The sequence below is a fragment of the Rana temporaria genome, chromosome 2 (genome assembly GCF_905171775.1).
Source record: "Rana temporaria chromosome 2, aRanTem1.1, whole genome shotgun sequence".
Taxonomy (NCBI): domain Eukaryota; kingdom Metazoa; phylum Chordata; class Amphibia; order Anura; family Ranidae; genus Rana; species Rana temporaria.
Genome location: NC_053490.1, coordinates 96,630,446 through 96,649,137, shown reverse-complemented (window position 1 = coordinate 96,649,137; position 18,692 = coordinate 96,630,446). Strand labels below are relative to the sequence as shown.

Here is an 18,692-nt window from a genome sequence, read left to right as displayed (position 1 = left end):
TTTCCAGCCCCCCCTTTCCCCTATGGTTTGTTTCTACCATGCAGTATCTGCACAGTCGGACTGATCTGATGGTGGTCCCCCACTTTGCCTCCCCCCCGGGCCCGGGGGGGAAGACCGAGTCCCCCATATTTCCACACCTTTAGACACAGGCTTGGATAGGGACAAGAGCCGCAAGCTGGATGCCCAGACGCATACAATGGCTGTTGGAAAGAGACTGAGACAATGTGAAGCCTGATGCACCAAATCCTCTAGTGCAAGAGGAGCCCAGGCCTAATGTTTGCCTGGGATCACTGATCTCACACGTGTTAGATCCACACCTGGATCAGTGGACAATCGTCCCCATGGAAAAGTATGAAGTAACGTCCTTACACACAGAAGCAAGAAATGTGCCTCCAGCTGGAGTTCAAAGCTGGATGTTTTTTGAGACAGTTTGGTTTAATTTGTTCGGGGATCAAATGCCTGCACCAGGTTTGGGGGGTGCTGGGCTGGGAGGGGGGAAGGTTGCCTACGGGCGGAGCCACCGTTGTGGCCCACAAAGGGTAAAGTTGGGTTCTATGTATTATGGAGATGTGCAAGGTGGGAAGCAGGGGTACTGGAGGAGGATGGATATGCTTGGGAGTCAAAGGCAGATGCAATTGGTCAGTGAACTGTGGGGTAGACCGAGACGGTTTAGAAATGTATATGAGATGCAGACATGACAACAATTAAATTTCTGACATGGAACGTCAGAGGGGTGAGAGACAAAATTAAAAGAACGGCTGTTCTCGCATATCTGAAAGCCGAGACGCATGTTACAGGCCATCTGCAGGCGGCATTGAAGCGTCCATGGATTGGCTGGGCATACCACAGCACACATACCAGTTTTTCCAGAGGTGTGTCATTGCTGGTGACTAAGGCCACCCCATTTGAGCTTGTAACACTGCAGTCTGATCAGCAGGGGAGGTATCTGTTTATGAATGTATTAATTGGGGTAGTCCCTATGGTGTTGATAATATGCTATGTCCCCCCTCCATACAGCTCTGAGGTCGTAATAGAAGGCTTGGAATTTATGGCCAGACACCAGAATATCCCGGCTGTGTGGATGGGGGATTTTAATATGACCATGGATCCATACATGGATCGCCCTAAGGGTGTAGAGGGGAGAGTGGGAGTTATTAGACAGACCAGACTAAGTAGACTTTTTCAGGAATTCGCGTTAGTAGACGTTTGGAGACAGAGAAACCCGGAAGTTCGGGCGTATACATGCCACTCGGCGAGCTACGCAACCATGTCCCGTATAGACTATGTTCTTATGTCAAAACCCTTGATGCCGAGAGTGACAGGGGCAGGCTTTGCTCCTCGTGCCCTCTCGGACCACTCCCCGTGCTGGGTACAGATGTCCCTGCTGGGGGTGGCACCCGAGAGGATATGGAGACTAAATCCCTACTGGCTGACAGCCCTGACAGACCAAGATAGTGTGACCAGGGAACTGACATTCTATTTTATGGAGGGGCGAGATGCTACCTGGATAAATGAGCATTGGGATGCATTTAAACTACATGCACGTAGGATCTTAGACAATAGGATTAATAGGCTTAAAGCTTCCTCGAAGGAGGTGGTTTCCATGTCTGAGAAAGCGTTGCGGGATCTGGAGGGGACCTATAATGCGCAGCCATCTCTAGAAAATCTCACTAAGGTCAAGCTACAATCCAGGGTGGTATCACAACTACTTATGGAAAAGGCTAAACAGCGGGTATTTTTTAACAAGACCAGGATATACGAACATGGAGAAAAAGCAGGGAAGATGCTGGCATATCTGGCGCACATGGAGGATAGGCCTCCGGTGGTGGTGTCTTTGATGGAGCCGGACCGCTCAGTGATCACAGACCCCCCGAAAGTGGCAGATAGATTCAAAGATTTTTATGGGGCTCTATATAAATCGCAGTGTCAAAACACGCCAGCGGAAATTAGAAACTACTTACATAGATTGCAGTTCCCCAAACTTAACTCAGAACAAGCTAAATTATTAGAAGCCCCGGTTACAACGCACGACATAGATAATGCAGTATCGCAACTGGCCAAATCTAAGGCGCCGGGACTAGATGGCCTACCATTAGAGTTCTATGCCACCTACTCAGAGGTCCTAATCCCTAAACTGAAGGAATTGTTTCATTCCATCTTTGAACTAGAGAAGCTCCCTTCTTCCATGCAGGAGGCCCAGATCATAGTGCTACCGAAACAGACCTATATCCCTGTTGCCAGTGGATATAAAGATCCTAGCCAAGGTACTGGCCAATAGACTAAATGAGGTTATTCTTTCCCTAGTGCACCCGGATCAGACCGGGTTCATGCCGGGGAAGAATACAGCAATGAACATACGTAGACTATTTATGAATATCCAAGCTCAACACGATAACACGGGGACGAGAGTAGTAGTGGCGCTAGACACGGCCAAGGCCTTCGACTCAGTCGAGTGGCCATACCTGTGGGAATGCCTAAGGTGCTTTGGATTCGGACCAAATTTTATAAAATGGGTGCGGCTTCTGTACCAGACCCCCAGGGCTAGGGTTTACGTTAATGGCTGGCTCTCGGATCATATATCCCTGGAGAGGGGTACGAGACAGGGCTGCCCCCTCTCTCCACTGTTGTATGCCCTTGCTGCAGAACCCCTAGCTATCGCCATACGGATGAGCCCGGAGGTCATGGGACTTAGAAAAGGTGACACATGGGAAAAGATAGGACTATATGCCGATGATACGGTCCTCTATTTAGCAGACCAGGGCCCATCACTAACAGCGGCATTAAACATCATAGAGGAGATAGGAAGATTCTCCGGGCTCAAAATAAACTGGGATAAATCCAAGATCCTCCCACTAGATCAGTTCCCTCCGTCAAAGACCCAATCGGAAATGCCACTACAAAGGGTAGCAGAGGTTAAGTATTTGGGAGTTATGGTCACCAAAAATCTACAGGAGTATGTGTCCCTTAATATAGACCCTCTATTTGAAATGATAAAATCCAGAACACAGGCATGGGCGAGACTACCTCTGGGGGTCATGGGAAGAATCAATTTAATTAAGATGATCCTACTACCCAAAATTTTGTACATGATATGGCACGCTCCCCTATATATCCCACTGAAGATATTCAAACAGATGGAGGCCATACTAAATTCCTTTGTATGGGGATCTGGCAGACACAAACTGGCATGGCATGTACTTAAAAATCCAGCGGCGGAGGGGGGTTGCTCTCTACCAGATATCCAGGACTACTATGTAGCAGCTCAACTCTCTCACCTCTATCATTATAACACAGTAGAGTCGGGGAGATACAGATCGCTGGTCTGCAATAAGCCGGGAGGGGTGTTTCACACCCCCTGCCAGGCGATATTCAGAAGAGGACAGGGAGGCTGTAAGACATCGCAGTTTGGAGCCGGTATGCTAATACACCTTCAAAAGATATGGGACATAGCACTTAAAAAGCAACACAGGACACATATGCACTCGCACACGCCGCTGTGGCTAAATGGAGGCATGACCGAATTGACTTCAGTACCAGACCCACAGATCTGGGCAGCATATGGGGTTCTATATCTCTCCCAGATCCTAACAGAAAATGGGGTCAAGCCCTTTTCGGTGGTGAGGAGGGAGTTCTCCCTTCCACAACAGTTCCTCTTCAGATACCTGCAACTCAGGCACGCAATTAGCAAACAAATAGCATCGGCAGCAGTGGACCTGAGTGTCTCACCAGTGCTGGGCATCATATTTGGAGCCGACCCGACCAAACTCATTTCCAACTTATACTATGCTATCAGGCAAAGTAAAGTAAACGGAATAATCCAGGCAGCAAGAATACAGTGGGAGCAGGATGTAGGCCCCATCGAGTCAGAGGAATGGGGGGAAATTCTGGAGGGAGTGAAGACCGCATCTCCCAAGCTCTCAGACAGACTGACGCAACTGTATATAATACACCGAGCATACCTGACGCCACTGAAAATGACAAAATTCCAACCCACGAGAAGCCCACTATGCCCCATGTGTCTATTGATGGAGGGCACCTTCTACCATTTAATATGGCAGTGCTCCGACATGCAGGCATACTGGCTTCAAGTGACGCAATTCCTGCATGACAATATGGGATCACCAGTGGGAATGGACCCAAAACTGTGCCTACTGGGCCTAATACCAGACGTTGAGGTTGACAAATACCAGTCCATATTTATACAGGAATCACTGTTTGTCGCAAGAAAAGTGGTAGCCAAGACATGGTTGCGAGCAATGGCTCCATCCTTACGGGATTGGAAGAAGGAAATAAATGCTGTATTACCCTACAGGAAAATGATATATAAACATAGGGGCCGTCCACAAAAATTCTCTAGTGTATGGGACAGGTGGTTAGAGGATGGGGAAACGTGCACAGTATAACCCAGGAGTAATACAGGGAAGGAAGTGGGTGAAGAAGAAAATGTATGACCACTGCATATTAGGAAATACGAAAAGGGATCCCTCATGTAAGATATGGCAATGGCGATTGTAATAAAGATAGGTATACATACCTGGAACATATTGTCAAGGCGGAAGGCCTTGAGTTCAGAATGCATATGTTGTAAGTCAGGAGGAAATGTAACTCCTGTATTGTATGACCTGTACACCTTGAACACATCTCAATAAACTTGTTTTTTGAAGTTAAAAAAATAATGTAATCAAATTAAAATCACTGAAATTTGCTCAGTTGCAGAATTGTTGCTGTCATTATTTTTTTTTTTTTATGACGAATTTCCCCACAAATCACTATCGCACAAGTGATTATAATTTATTATCGCTGTTTTCTAGCTGATCTAAAACTATTTTTGACAAAAAAGGGACACTTTTGGTTGCTATGGACAATCTACAGTTTGCAGGGAGAAAAAAAGGTTTTTATTATATAAAATGACATGTAGGACACTGGGCAGACCACTAGGGACAAGGGGGGTGTGTTTTTTTTACATACAGTACTGTAATCTATAAGATTACAGTATACTGTATCTAATGTGTTTGTTTACTTTTTTGAATTTGGCGCCGTTCTCCGTCCCCGTGCGTCGTAACGTCGCAGGGAACGGAGATCGGCGGCACAGGAGGACGCTGTGTGAATCGAGCGAGGTCCCGCTCGCTCACACAGCACGGTGGAATCGCTGGATCCAGGGACAAGGTAAGTAAACACTCCCTGTACATCCAGCGAGGCGAGCCCGAGTCTGACTCGGGGTTACCGATTTTAGCCCAAAAATCTCACCCGAGTCAGACTCGGGAACACCGCTCAGGAGGTTAATGAACAAATGTCTACTATTCTTAAGGACACGCAAAATTTGGAACCATGGTTGGCGTATGCCTTCCCTGACCTCCCCCTGACAAGCATGGACTGGCTCTAACCGGTTTCTCTGATGATATTGAGTCCCTACTATTCCCCTCTCCCTCTTACCTTGCCTTTGTCTTATTTTGTGTTTACACCCTCTGTCTTTTTTCTCTTGATAGGTTTCTAAGCCCTATTTAGTCTCTTGTGCCCAGGAATAATCACAATATGGTTTGCTCGCTTATTTGTCCTGGCTGATTTTGCTAACCATGGGACTTCCCCAGGAACCTATGCATATTACATTTAGATTTACTATGATTATCTGTGAAGGATGTCCCTTCCTATTTGTCTATGCTATGTATGTTTGTTTTCCCTTATGCCACCAATCATAGCCCCTGTGTGGGCGGACTAGGTGCCTTTTTGTGTTACTATGTTTTAATGATATAATTGAATACAAATTATTGTACCATAAATTAAAGTAAAGGCCCATGATTAGTTGGCCTAAGACAGTGGTAAGTTGTCTCCTGTGATTCATTTGCTGAAAGGTCCTGTTGTCCTAGGCAAAGCTATCTGAACAAATTGTGTTGCACTGAGGGAAGGCCGGTCTGTATTATTATAATAATTGTCATTAAAAATGATCAGCTCCTAGAAATGAGAATTTGTTTTCTCTCCTCCAAATTCAAGTCCAGTGTTTAGCATGACCTCTGGATCACAGTTACTCATTACGGAACAAGTCGAAGGCTTTAATCACACTCAGTCCTTTGGATGAACTCTCAGTCATAAAACCTTGATCTATATAGCATATGTTGCTATTTTACTACAGGGTATTTTAGGAGAATCTAAGCAGAGATGAAAAGGCAATCAAGGCATGGAATAAGACACATATAATAGGAGGTCTAGTCATCATCGCTCCTAATATTTGTCCACATTACTGGCAATTCTTCACGAAGGATCAGTTACCCTCCAACCCATTCCATCTTCATCCACCAAGTATTGCTCAATGCTCACATTCCATCTTGGCCTTTCTCATTAAGTCTGCCGCTGTTAGGAAAGCCAGTGGGGAATGGGGAATGTTCAAATTTTCCTTGCTGCTTTACAGAAATGAAAGTGTCTGCAAACATCAGGGATTACTGTCCCAGTCAGGGAATGTATGTATCTACATAGGCAGGACATGACCATGACACACACCCCTTTGAATGTCCTCAGTCACTAAGGTCATTTGGCCTGAATGAAACTATCTTGGGAGATCACAAATGATTTTCTCCGGAAGAGGCTGGAGTTACTGGAGATACTAAAATAAGGGGATAAGGCTGTTTACTGTAAAAATATCATTTTTTTTTAAAGTAGAACACTAGAAAATCACATCTGTGAAGTAAGCTGCCCATACTACTAAGGTTGTGCTCTATGTTTTCCTAAGTACCCCCTGAAACATTTAGTAAATACCTGTTAATCCTGTCCATAGAACCTCTGGATACACACATCCTGTGATAGGGAGACAATGCTCTGCCTTCTGCCATGAAAGCACTGCAGTGTTGTGTTCCTTGCTGCTGCTGTAGCTGCTTAGATGTTGGCACTGCTTATAGCCCTATCAGTGAACAGTAATGCCTATTTCCATCCATAGCCCTTTATATTGATAGCACATTGCTTTCTTTTAAGACAATTAACATGCTTGTTAACCACTTCTACACCAGCTGCCCGCCGTTATACGGCAGGTTGGCTTCCCTGCGCAAGCCGTCGTAGCTGTATGTCGGCTCTTTAAGCCGCTTTTGCAGGAACACCCCTGAACTCTATCCTGTACATAGCACAGTGGGAAGTGTATTGAGCTGAATGAGACAAATACTGAAGAGAAATGAACACATCTGCGAATTCAGCTGCGTACCCATAGAAGATAATGGGCCTGAATTCGCACCTGAGCCACACCGCAATGCCTAAAAGACGCACACGGTTTTGCGGCAATGCGCAGTGCGAATGCATCGCACATATGTGAACCAGCCTCATTGAAAACAGTATATTTTGAATTGTTCTGCGAATTGGAATGGGTTTAAGCCGCACTCAATTCGCATAGGTGTGAACCCGGCCTAAAAGTTTTGCTTGTCTTGCAAAACGCTCTTAAACCAAGTTACTCTCAAACCAAGGTTTTACTGTACTTAAATGTCCATAGTTGGTCCACAGGTTCTCTTAAGCTGGCACTCATCAGCTTAGGCAAGGATTACAATTACAGTCATTATCAGATCCTGTCTATAAACAACATATTTGTCTCTAATAACTCCAGGGAAAGGATCAAAACCGATTTTACATTGAAAACCAGAGGCATGTAACATTTGTGTTCCCTTGTGTTTGAAGGACAGCAATAACGCTCCAGCTCCCTTTATGGTGAAGACATAAAAGGTATTATAATTAATAATAATAGAATTTACAAAACAGAGTTGGGATCTCTTTGAACAGAACGGCAGCCAGTGAGTCATTTAAGTACTCATTTTCATTGCAGCTCATCCAACTAGCAGCTGCAGCCAAAATATTGTTTATCAGGGGAATATTAACACGCAAATGTCTCTAAAATTTACACAAATGAATTCTTCAAATATTCAACTTCATTAAACAGTCGTAAATTTTTCTAAGGTACAGAAAAACGAATCCAGTAATTTATTTCAGACGGTTACAACTGTATATCACATTCCTAATTGTATGCACTATGCACCAAAGATATTTATTTAAAGAGACCTCAAGCGTCTGTTTCCATTGTGGAATGGGTAAGGAAAGAGTCCTTTAAAAGGAAATTTTTTGTTAAAAAATGAATATTAACAATATATGTAACAGAAGCCATTTTTCTAATTAAAAACAACCTGTCAAGGCTGGGCTTCACTAAAGTCATATGAGTCTTGTTTACATTCCTTACATAGATACATCCCTGACCCTTTACTGAAATAGCTTTTTCTGATTTCACTCCACACTCAAGCTCGGTTTAATCGGCGGTAAAAAGTCTGCCAAGAAAACCGAGGGGAAAGCCGGGAACCCGGCAGGAAAACTGCCATCGAGCTTTGGCCGGGAATCCCGACCGTGTGTATGCTCCATCGACACTACCTCGCAGCGTTTCCCATAGGTAAGTAGTAGATCTGGCGGGAAAAAAACGCCGGGAATCCCGACGGGAAAATAGAGAGCAGGTTCTCAGCCGGGATTCCCGGCTGTTTTCCTGACGTGAAAACTGCGAGGAAGCATTCACACGTCTGGTTTTCCTGGGCCAAAAGCTCTCCTGGCAGTTTTCCTGCCGGGAAAACCGGTCGTGTGTACGAGGCTTCACAGTGTGCAAAAAAACGGCAGAAATTAATTTAGAGAGGGACAGATCATCATCTATCGCTTTCCTCCGCAGCCTTAAAATAGTTCTAAAGATATAAGTTTTTTTTTAATCTTAATGCATTCTATGCATTGGGATAAAAAACCTTCTGTGTGCAGCAGCCGCCCCAGCACCCCCTAATACTTACCTGAGCCCCAACTCGATCCAGCGATGATGCACAAAAGCCTCGGCTGTCTGAGACTCTACCTTCTGATTGGCTGAGGCACAGCCCCGTTGGCTCCCACTGCTGTCACTCAAATTAAGTGAGCCAATTAGGAGAGAGAGTGGGCAGGCCAAACTACGGGCTCTGTATCTGAATGGACACACAGAGCAGTGACTCGGGTGCACTCATAGCAAGCTTCTTGCTGTGGGGGCAATCGGCAGGAGGGAGGGACCAGGAGAGCTGAAGAGGGACCCGAGAAGAGGAGGATCTGGGCTGCTCTCTGCAAAACTACAACACAGAGCAGGTAAGTATAATTTTTTTTTTTTTTTTAAACAAAACAAAAATAGAGACTTTAATATCACTTTAAGGTCCATACACACTAGGCGGCTGAAAAAAAATGCGGCAGAAAAAGCAGCATAAAAATGCATACGGTGGCTCATATTGCACAAGAGTTTATGCAAGTTTATGGACATTTGCTTTTATAAGTGTTTTTTTCCCCAAAACATTACCCTCTGCTCATGTTCCACTGTAATCAATGTACACTTTAAAACTTGAAACGCTCCTAAACATCAGGTTTAGGAGCATTTATGTGCATCAAGCATTTTTTCTGCCCAAAAGCTCCTCTTAAAAACACTTTTGATGTTTTTTTCCCTTTTTTTGAGCCTGAAAACAATCTTCTGCAAATACACTATATTACCAAAAGTATTGGTACACCTGACTTTACACAACATGAACTTTAATGGCATCCTAGTCTTTGTCCATAGGATTCAATATTGAGTTGGCCCACTCTTTGCAGCTATAACAGCTTCAACTCTTCTGGGAAGGCTGCCCACAAGGTTTAGGAGTGTGTCTATGGGAATTTTTGACCATTCTTCCAGAAGCACATTTGTGAGGTCAGGCACTGATGTTGAACGAAAAGGCCCGGCTCGCAGTCTCCGCTCTAATTCATCCCAAAGATGTTCCGGTTGAGATAAGGTCTCTGTGCAGGACAGGACTGTACAGGACTCCAGGCATGCCAGTCAAGTTCTTCCACACCAAACTTGCTCATCCATGTCTTTATGGACCATAGGGAGCCATTGACAGGGGGCAAGGCTGAGCCATGCTGTGTGTGTCTCATCTCTTGGATCTAGGGAACACCAGCTCTACAGAGGTATCATGCGCCCAAACCCCCTAAAACACAACATTTCTGAAGAAAGCTCATTCCACTGCTTGCTCCAGTAACATTTTTGTTTAAACCATTACAATCTCCTTCCTATGGATTAAATATCAGGATGACCACACATACCTGAAGGTGGCAACGCAGTTGGTGATTGGCCAGCCAATAACGAATGACCTCTCTGGGTATGTGCTGCCTTCACAGACTTCCTCCATGCATGATGCTGTCCACATCTCACTGACTCGTACATGGTGCTTCAGTTTATAGTGGGATGGGGATCTACAAATAAAAAAAAGCATACATTAGCAGACAATATTGTCACTAACAATTGCAGACCAATAATAATTTGTTGTATCTAAATCATCTGTGCCTAAAAATCATTTCTATATCTGTGCAGCAAATCTCTTGATTGTATCTATGTCACGCAAGCTATGTAGCAATAAGCATTTGTAAGAAAATGAATTTTTACTCTTAAAGTAGTATGACGGCACAGAGAGGCTGCACGTAACTATATAGTTAGGTAGAATAGGTAGAGAATGCACACAATACGGTGTCTCCACTGAGTCCCCAAAAGATCATGGGCACCGCAGCAAAGCAAGTGTTGTTAGGGAATGTTAGGGGTGCCCCCCAGGCAGAAGGGTCACTACGAGGACTGCAGAGAAGCAGTTGCCCTGCTATGGGTGTGCGGGGGGTGTGGACCGCACCCGGGTGATACCTGCCAGAGGGGTGACACCAGGGGCAGCCATGGATGGAGACATGGGAGCAGGAGGAAGCAGGAGGCGGTGGTGGCTGCAGCCTCCGAGCCTGAAAGTAGCTCAATTGAGAGAGCAGGTCAGAGTCCCGGGCTGTGACTGTGCCCCGGCAGTCTAGCTACACACAACTGGTAAAAAGGAGCCGGCCAGCTGTGAGAAGGTGAGAGTCCCTCTCTCTCACCCCTCACTCTATCACCCCCCACCTCTCCCCCCCCATCCATTTCTCTCCTTTTCCATCTCCTCCATCTCTCTTTTCTTCCTATTCCTATCTCTTCTCATAGTTGGGGGGGGGGGGGGGATATGTGGCAAGCTACCCGGGTGGGTGTTCCACCAAAGACCCCACATAGCCACCAGAGACCCCACACAGCCACCAGAGACCCCACACAGCCACCAGAGACCCCACATAGCCACCAGAGACCCTACATAGCTACCAGAGAACCCACACAGCCACCAGAGACCCCACACAGCCACCAGAGACCCCACACAGCCACCAGAGACCCCACACAGCCACCAGAGACCCCACATAGCCACCAGAGACCCTACATAGCTACCAGAGAACCCACACAGCCACCAGAGACCCCACACAGCCACCAGAGACCCCACATAGCCACCAGAGACGCTGCATAGCCACCAGAGAACCCACACATCCACCAGAGACCCCGAATGGCCACTTGAGAAGGAAGGGGTGGGACAAATAGATGGGGGGGGGGGGCTGATTTCCATTATTCATCATGTGCAAGCAAAAATGCTGTTTTTTTTTTTTTTTTACTTTCCTTGCATCTGATATTAAGTATTCTTTACAAAGCATATTTGCCTTTTGTAAATCAGTAGTAAATCAAAACTATAGACATTTAGGTGCCACAATATCCCTACATTTTAGAATTGCTGTGTCTTTCAAATTATTTTAGGCCAGGTCTGGTTTGCTTTAACTTGCATTATTTGGTGATTTTACCAGCTCTGCATTTAAAAACAATATTCTCCTTTTTATTGTATGGACTTTATTCTTTATCAGATACTATTTCTATGTTCTCTGCCATGGGGGCCAAGGTATAGGAAATTTACTTATTTTCTTTATATTATTTAAACGCCTTTGATATATGAACAGCCTCTGTGTATTTATTGCTGAAACCTGGTAAAAGCAGCAGAATATGTTTAGAACCAGCTAGAAAGAGCAGAAATCCATCCCCTTGCACAGATTACCTAACAGGTCAGCCGCATTTCTCTGCCGGGGAAGGGAGGATTATGTCCAGCATAAGAACACGCAGTGACTTCCTTTAATACCCAAGGTCATGTTTACTATGTTAGCTTTATAAATAGAGATTATGTCTAACAGTCATATAATCTTCGTCCATAAACATGCTGCATTCTTCAGCTGGAGCTGTCAGTGGTAACACACACCTATGTAAGTAATATTTTCTCATAGATCTAACAAGCTTTCTAGCTTTATGCTGTAGCTATGCACATTAAGTGAAAATGATCTGCTTAAAGGAAAATATATATAATGATAACTATAAAAAAAAATATTTATTTGCATAAAGCACAAAATAAATTATACACAGTATGCTGGGCTTTTAAGTAAGAAAGCCTAGCACTACGTCCTTTTATGATAAACTACACAAAACAACTAAAAGACCCTGCTAGCACAACAGCTGTAAGAACATATTCACAGAGCTAAAAGCTTACTTGCAGCTTAACAACACCTGTTGGCTGCAAGTTGTAAATAACGTTCAAATAATAAATCACATTCTATTCAAAAAAAATATATATATAAATATGTGTAGCGCCTGGTACCGGTGCTAGTTAAATTTAGAGGTAGATCATAGTGTATTGGAGAAGGGGAGGGTTCTTTATTATTGACACCGTTCAAAGTCCCTGGGTTTGTTACCCTCCCCTTCTCCAATATTTTCTGCTAAAAGGGATGTGGTGTCTTGATATTGATCTCCTATGCCTCACCTATATTTAGATCAGAGTGTAGTTCAACTCTGATCCAGATTGTTAAGTGCAAAACAGGGTTTCTGTCTCAGCTTGGCTGTGCTGTAGGCTATTCTGTTGCGCTGGGGTGTTCTTCCAACCCCGGTGCTGCAGGTGGCAGCAGTGGAGTCAAGGTTTGGGTGCTCTTTCCCAGCAGCCAATCAGGAGGGTTTGACCTTGCTGTGCATGCTGAGGAGGGGAATTTATGAGGCAGACGCCATTGGTTCTGGGTCTTCTTCTTCAAGGGTGACCACATCACGGCGCCCCAGAGTTATGACCTACCTGGCCGGGGCGTGCGTGCCACGCTGTGTTCCTGGTTCCGGGACCATGTTGGCCTGGAGCATCTGAGCTTGAGGATCCCAAGCTGTATTGCTGTTCAGTGGGGAGTCCATCTGAGGAGCGCCATTGAGAGGCTGGCGATCCAAAATGACCTCGACAAACCACCAGGGATCAAGGTAGCCGGACACTGAGGGATTGATCACCTGTCAGTCGGTACCTGAGCGACAAGGTGAAGGAGATCCAGGTGTAATTCAACTAAGGAGGATTATCTCCGTGATTACAATCAGAGAGGGCCTGTGGCAGAGGTGTCTTTCTGAGGCTCACCAAGGAGGGTCTGTGCCAGAGACCTTTCCTCAAGTTCAAGTTGAGGGTCTGTGGCAGAGACTTTATCCTACAAATGTTCGAGTGATACTCCGGCTGCCAGGTTAGTGAGAGAGGCCTGTCCGGGTGCACTAAACCCACTCAGGCAGGAGTGGCGCAGAGAAGTGTTACGTTTGGGAGCAGGACTGTTTCCTATCATAACGCCTGAATCTGCTGTTCTCCTTTCTTCTTTACTTTCCTCACCACAAGTTTATTGTTTTTACCCGGCTGGGTAATAAAGAGCACAGCAAAGAACACCTGTTGCGGACATTCCTTTACTTCTACCAAATGCAATACGCATCACTCACCCCTAGGAATTCGGGGGAGCCATGAGGTAAATGTGCCACCCAAAACAACCAGCAGGTAATGCTACATATGCATGTTTTATATATTATTTGTAGCACTCAACATAATATAAAAAATATATTTAAAACGCATTGTAAAAAACATCTGTCTTTCTTACAATGTGGACCTGTACCATATCGGGATGGTAATGATGGCATAGGCATGCACACAGGGTATGCCAGGTGTGCCTGGGCACACCTTAATCAGGGGCGGACTGACAACTCATGGAGCCCCCAGGCAATAAGAGATTATGGGGCCCCCGGGCAATAGGAGATCATGGGGCCACACAGTACACACACACACATACAGTATACATACACAGTATACACACACAGTATACACATACTGGAGAGGCTGGGCATAAAATCTCGGGATTTTTTTAAAAACACAGATTTTTACATACTGTCCCTGATTTTAATGAGGCTGGCAACCCTGATGGGGCCCCCTAGCGGCATGGGGCCCTCGGGCAGTGCCGGAGTAACCGAATGGTCAGTCCGCCCCTGACCCGAATCACCCTATTTCCCCCTGCAGTACTGCCAGCTTCCCTCCTCTCCCACCAGCGGCTGCGGGGGATGTTTCAGGATAGAGAACAGGAGAAGGGGGCAGGAAATATTTCATTCCCTGGTCCTTTTCTGAATGAACACAGTGAGCGATCTGTACCGATCACTGGAAGCCAGAACGTCTTTCTAATTGGAATACAGAGAGAACACAAAGAGGAAAGATTAGAATTGTTTAGAATATTTTTAGCTGTCTGTACCTTCCTGTTCTAGTGACAACTGGAATACTTATTCCATGTAACAGCTCCACAGAGACAGGACGTGACCCCATTCTATGAAGAAATGTTGGTTGCTACATTTTAAAGGGAACTAAACCCAAGAACAAAGAACAAACATTTAACTCGAACTTCAGCCCCCCTCCCTGAATTTTCTATTGGATTAAGGTCTGGAGACTGGCTAGACCACTCCATGACCTTAATGTGCTTCTTCTTGAGCAACTCCTTTGTTGCCTTGGTGGTATGTTTTGGGTCATTGTCATGCTGAAAGGCTCATCCATGACCCATCTTTAGTGTTCTGGCTGATGGAAGAAGGTTCTCATCCAAGATTTTACAATACATGGCCCCGTCCATTGGCCCTTCAATGCAGAAAAGTAGACCTGTGGTTGGTAGGGGATCAAATACTTATTTTACTCAATGAACTGCAACTCAATTTATGACTTTTGCATCGTGTGTTTTTCCTGGATTTGTGGTTGATATTCTCTCTCTATCATTTAAAATACACTTATGACAACAATTATAGACCCTTCGTTGCTTTGTAAGTGGGCAAACTTATAAAATCTTCAGGGGATCAAATTATTTTTTCCCACCACTGTATAATATAGGTAGAGGTGTTCTGTAGTCTACCTGAGCAGGCCTCATAATGTTGCGTGGGATTTCAGTGCATCAGTAGTCATGAGCTGATCACATTTCTTGCAGGATCAACAGCTATTTTTGTGCGATTATAGAACAGATCTAACAAAACACTTGACTTTAAATTTAGCAAATAAAGAGAAAATAAGAGACGTTCTTTGTTGGGGTATACACAGGGCCGTCTAAATAGGATCATGGGCCCCTGGGCAAAGTGATGCTCTGGGACCCCTACAATGATGATAGTGCAGGTAAACAGACATCAAGTAGGTAGGAGGTAGACTGCCTCCCCTGTGTATCTATCACTCTCAGTGCCATCATGGGGCACCCAATTTTGGGGCAGCGTGGGCTCAAGGACCTTTGGGGAAAGTGCAGGCCCCCCCCCCATGCAGCTGGGGCCCCTGGGCAGTGCCCAGGTGTGCCCTCTCATTAAGACAGCCCTGGGCATAGGTGTGCGCAGCCTATTGCATTAGGGTGTGCACCCCAAAGCTCAAACATATTTGCATGTGTATATACAGTATACTGATGGTGTCAGCAGAGCGGTGGACAGTGTCAGTAGTTTTTTATTTATTTTTTATTTTTTTAGGAGCCCCATTAGGGAGCTTTGGTGAAATATTGGGGTATATTTCTGTGCATTACTGCATGTTTAACGCACTATATTCCAGTGTGTTACTGCACGTTTAATGCAGCATATTTCTGTGCATTAGTGCATGTTTAATGTAGTATATTTTGGTGTGTTATGTGCCGTTTAATGCTGTATTTTTCTGTGCGTTAGTGCCAGTTTAATGTAGTATTTTTCGGTACAATGTGCACCACACAGGGTGATTAGGGTGTGCCCAGGCACACCTGGCACACCCTGTGCGCACGCCTATGGCCCTGGGTATACATACACTTTAATGCATGCAGTTGGTACTTAGACATCATCTGCAATAGTGGTGACAATAGTACACAACTGACAAAACTTTGGGAACGGTTGTTTGACAATAATAGCTCGGAGCATTCACTGATAATATGATCATTTCCTAATTCGGTTTTTATAATGCCAGCGCTGGAAACATTTTACCACAAGTTTAATTGTTCATTTTCCTGATTGTTCCCATTAGAAAAGACAAACTACACACTTCCTGAAAAACAAATGATCTGGATGCTGCTTTCTTACATAATAAAGGGAAAGCTGGCTTGCCAGCATTGTATTACCCCCCCCCCCCCCCAATGTAATCACAGTGATGATCTAACAACCTTCCACAACATTGATTTTCAAGGACACATTTTAACACATATTGGACCTTGGATCCTTTGGAGATAAAATGATACAGCGTGTCATTTCGTGTTCATGGTAATGTTTGACAGCTTATAGAGAACTGTCTGATTTACTTCTATATTTGTCAATGGCTACTTTGAAATAATGGGAACCTGGGGCTAATGACTCAAAAAGAGACAAAAGTGGAAGTCTCCTTCATAGAAACAAATCAAACTCCAGCTGTCACTTTTATAGTCCAGGCTGGAAGTTTAATAAATGACTGCTTACATTTTCCTCTTTTATAACAAATCATTATTGTTATTTCATGCAAGATGAGTTTTTTATTTTTTATATATATATACAGTGCCTTGCAAAAGTATTCGGCTCCCTTGAACTTTGCGACCTTTTGCCACATTTTAGGTTTCAAACATAAAGATATAAAACTGTATTTTTTTTTTTGAAGAATCAACAAGTGGGACACAATGAGGTGGAACGAAATTTATTGGATATTTCAAACTTTAACAAATAAAAAACTGAAAAATTGGGCGTGCAAAATGATTCAGCCCCTTTACTTTCAGTGCAGCAAACTCTCTCCAGAAGTTCAGTGAGGATCTCTGAATGATCCAATGTTAAACTAAATGACTAATGATGATAAATAGAATCCACCTGTGTGTAATCAAGTCTCCGTATAAATGCACCTGCACTGTGATAGTCTCAGAGGTCCGTTTAAAGCGCAGACAGCATCATGAAGAACAAGGAACACACCAGGCAGGTCCAAGATACTGTTGTGGAGAAGTTTAAAGCCGGATTTGGATACAAAAACATTTCCCAAGCTTTAAACATCCCAAGGAGCACTGTGCAAGCGATAATATTGAAATGGAAGGAGTATCAGACCACTGCAAATCTACAAAGACCTGGCCGTCCCTCTAAACTTTCAGCTCATACAAGGAGAAGACTGATCAGAGATGCAGCCAAGAGGACCATGATCACTCTGGATGAACTGCAGAGATCTACAGCTGAGGTGGGAGACTCTGTCCATAGGACAACAATCAGTCGTATACTGCACAAATCTGGCCTTTATGGAAGAGTGGCAAGAAGAAAGACATTTCTTAAAGATATCCTTAAAAAGTGTTGTTTAAAGTTTGCCTCAAGCCACCTGGGAGACACACCAAACATGTGGAAGAAGGTGCTCTGGTCAGATGAAACCAAAATCGAACTTTTTGGCAACAATGCAAAACGTTATGTTTGGCGTAAAAGCAACACAGCTCATCACCCTGAACACACCATCCCCACTGTGAAACATGGTGGTGGCAGCATCATGGTTTGGGCCTGCTTTTCTTCAGCAGGGACAGGGAAGATGGTTAAAATTGATGGGAAGATGGATGGAGCCAAATACAGGACCATTCTGGAAGAAAACCTGATGGAGTCTGCAAAAGACCTGAGACTGGGACGGAGATTTGTCTTCCAACAAGACAATGATCCAAAATCTACAATGGAATGGTTCACAAATAAACATATCCAGGTGTTAGAATGGCCAAGTCAAAGTCCAGACCTGAATCCAATCGAGAATCTGTGGAAAGAACTGAAAACTGCTGTTTACAAACGCTCTCCATCCAACCTCACTGAGCTTGAGTGGTTTTGCAAGGAGGAATGGGCAAAAATTTCAGTCTCTCGATGTGCAAAACTGATAGAGACATACCCCAAGCGACTTACAGCTGTAATCGCAGCAAAAGGTGGCGCTACAAAGTGATTCAGCCCCTTTACTTTCAGTGCAGCAAACTCTCTCCAGAAGTTCAGTGAGGATCTCTGAATGATCCAATGTTAAACTAAATGACTAATGATGATAAATAGAATCCACCTGTGTGTAATCAAGTCTCCGTATAAATGCACCTGCACTGTGATAGTCTCAGAGGTCCGTTTAAAGCGCAGACAGCATCATGAAGAACAAGGAACACACCAGGCAGGTCCAAGATACTGTTGTGGAGAAGTTTAAAGCCGGATTTGGAAACAAAAACATTTCCCAAGCTTTAAACATCCCAAGGAGCACTGTGCAAGCGATAATATTGAAATGGAAGGAGTATCAGACCACTGCAAATCTACGAAGACCTGGCCGTCCCTCTAAACTTTCAGCTCATACAAGGAGAAGACTGATCAGAGATGCAGCCAAGAGGACCATGATCACTCTGGATGAACTGCAGAGATCTACAGCTGAGGTGGGAGACTCTGTCCATAGGACAACAATCAGTCGTATACTGCACAAATCTGGCCTTTATGGAAGAGTGGCAAGAAGAAAGACATTTCTTAAAGATATCCTTAAAAAGTGTTGTTTAAAGTTTGCCTCAAGCCACCTGGGAGACACACCAAACATGTGGAAGAAGGTGCTCTGGTC

General features: G+C 44.5%; 1 protein-coding gene across 2 annotated transcripts in view; it reads right to left on the bottom strand.

The window, feature by feature from the left end:
- Positions 1–18,692, bottom strand: part of ARHGAP20 (Rho GTPase activating protein 20) — a 226,853-nt gene that overhangs the window by 90,418 nt on the left and 117,743 nt on the right. For both annotated transcript variants that reach the window (XM_040340561.1, XM_040340562.1), the window contains exon 4: positions 10,084–10,233. In XM_040340561.1, coding sequence (XP_040196495.1) covers positions 10,084–10,233 — 150 coding nt within the window. The remainder of the gene's footprint in view (positions 1–10,083; positions 10,234–18,692) is intronic.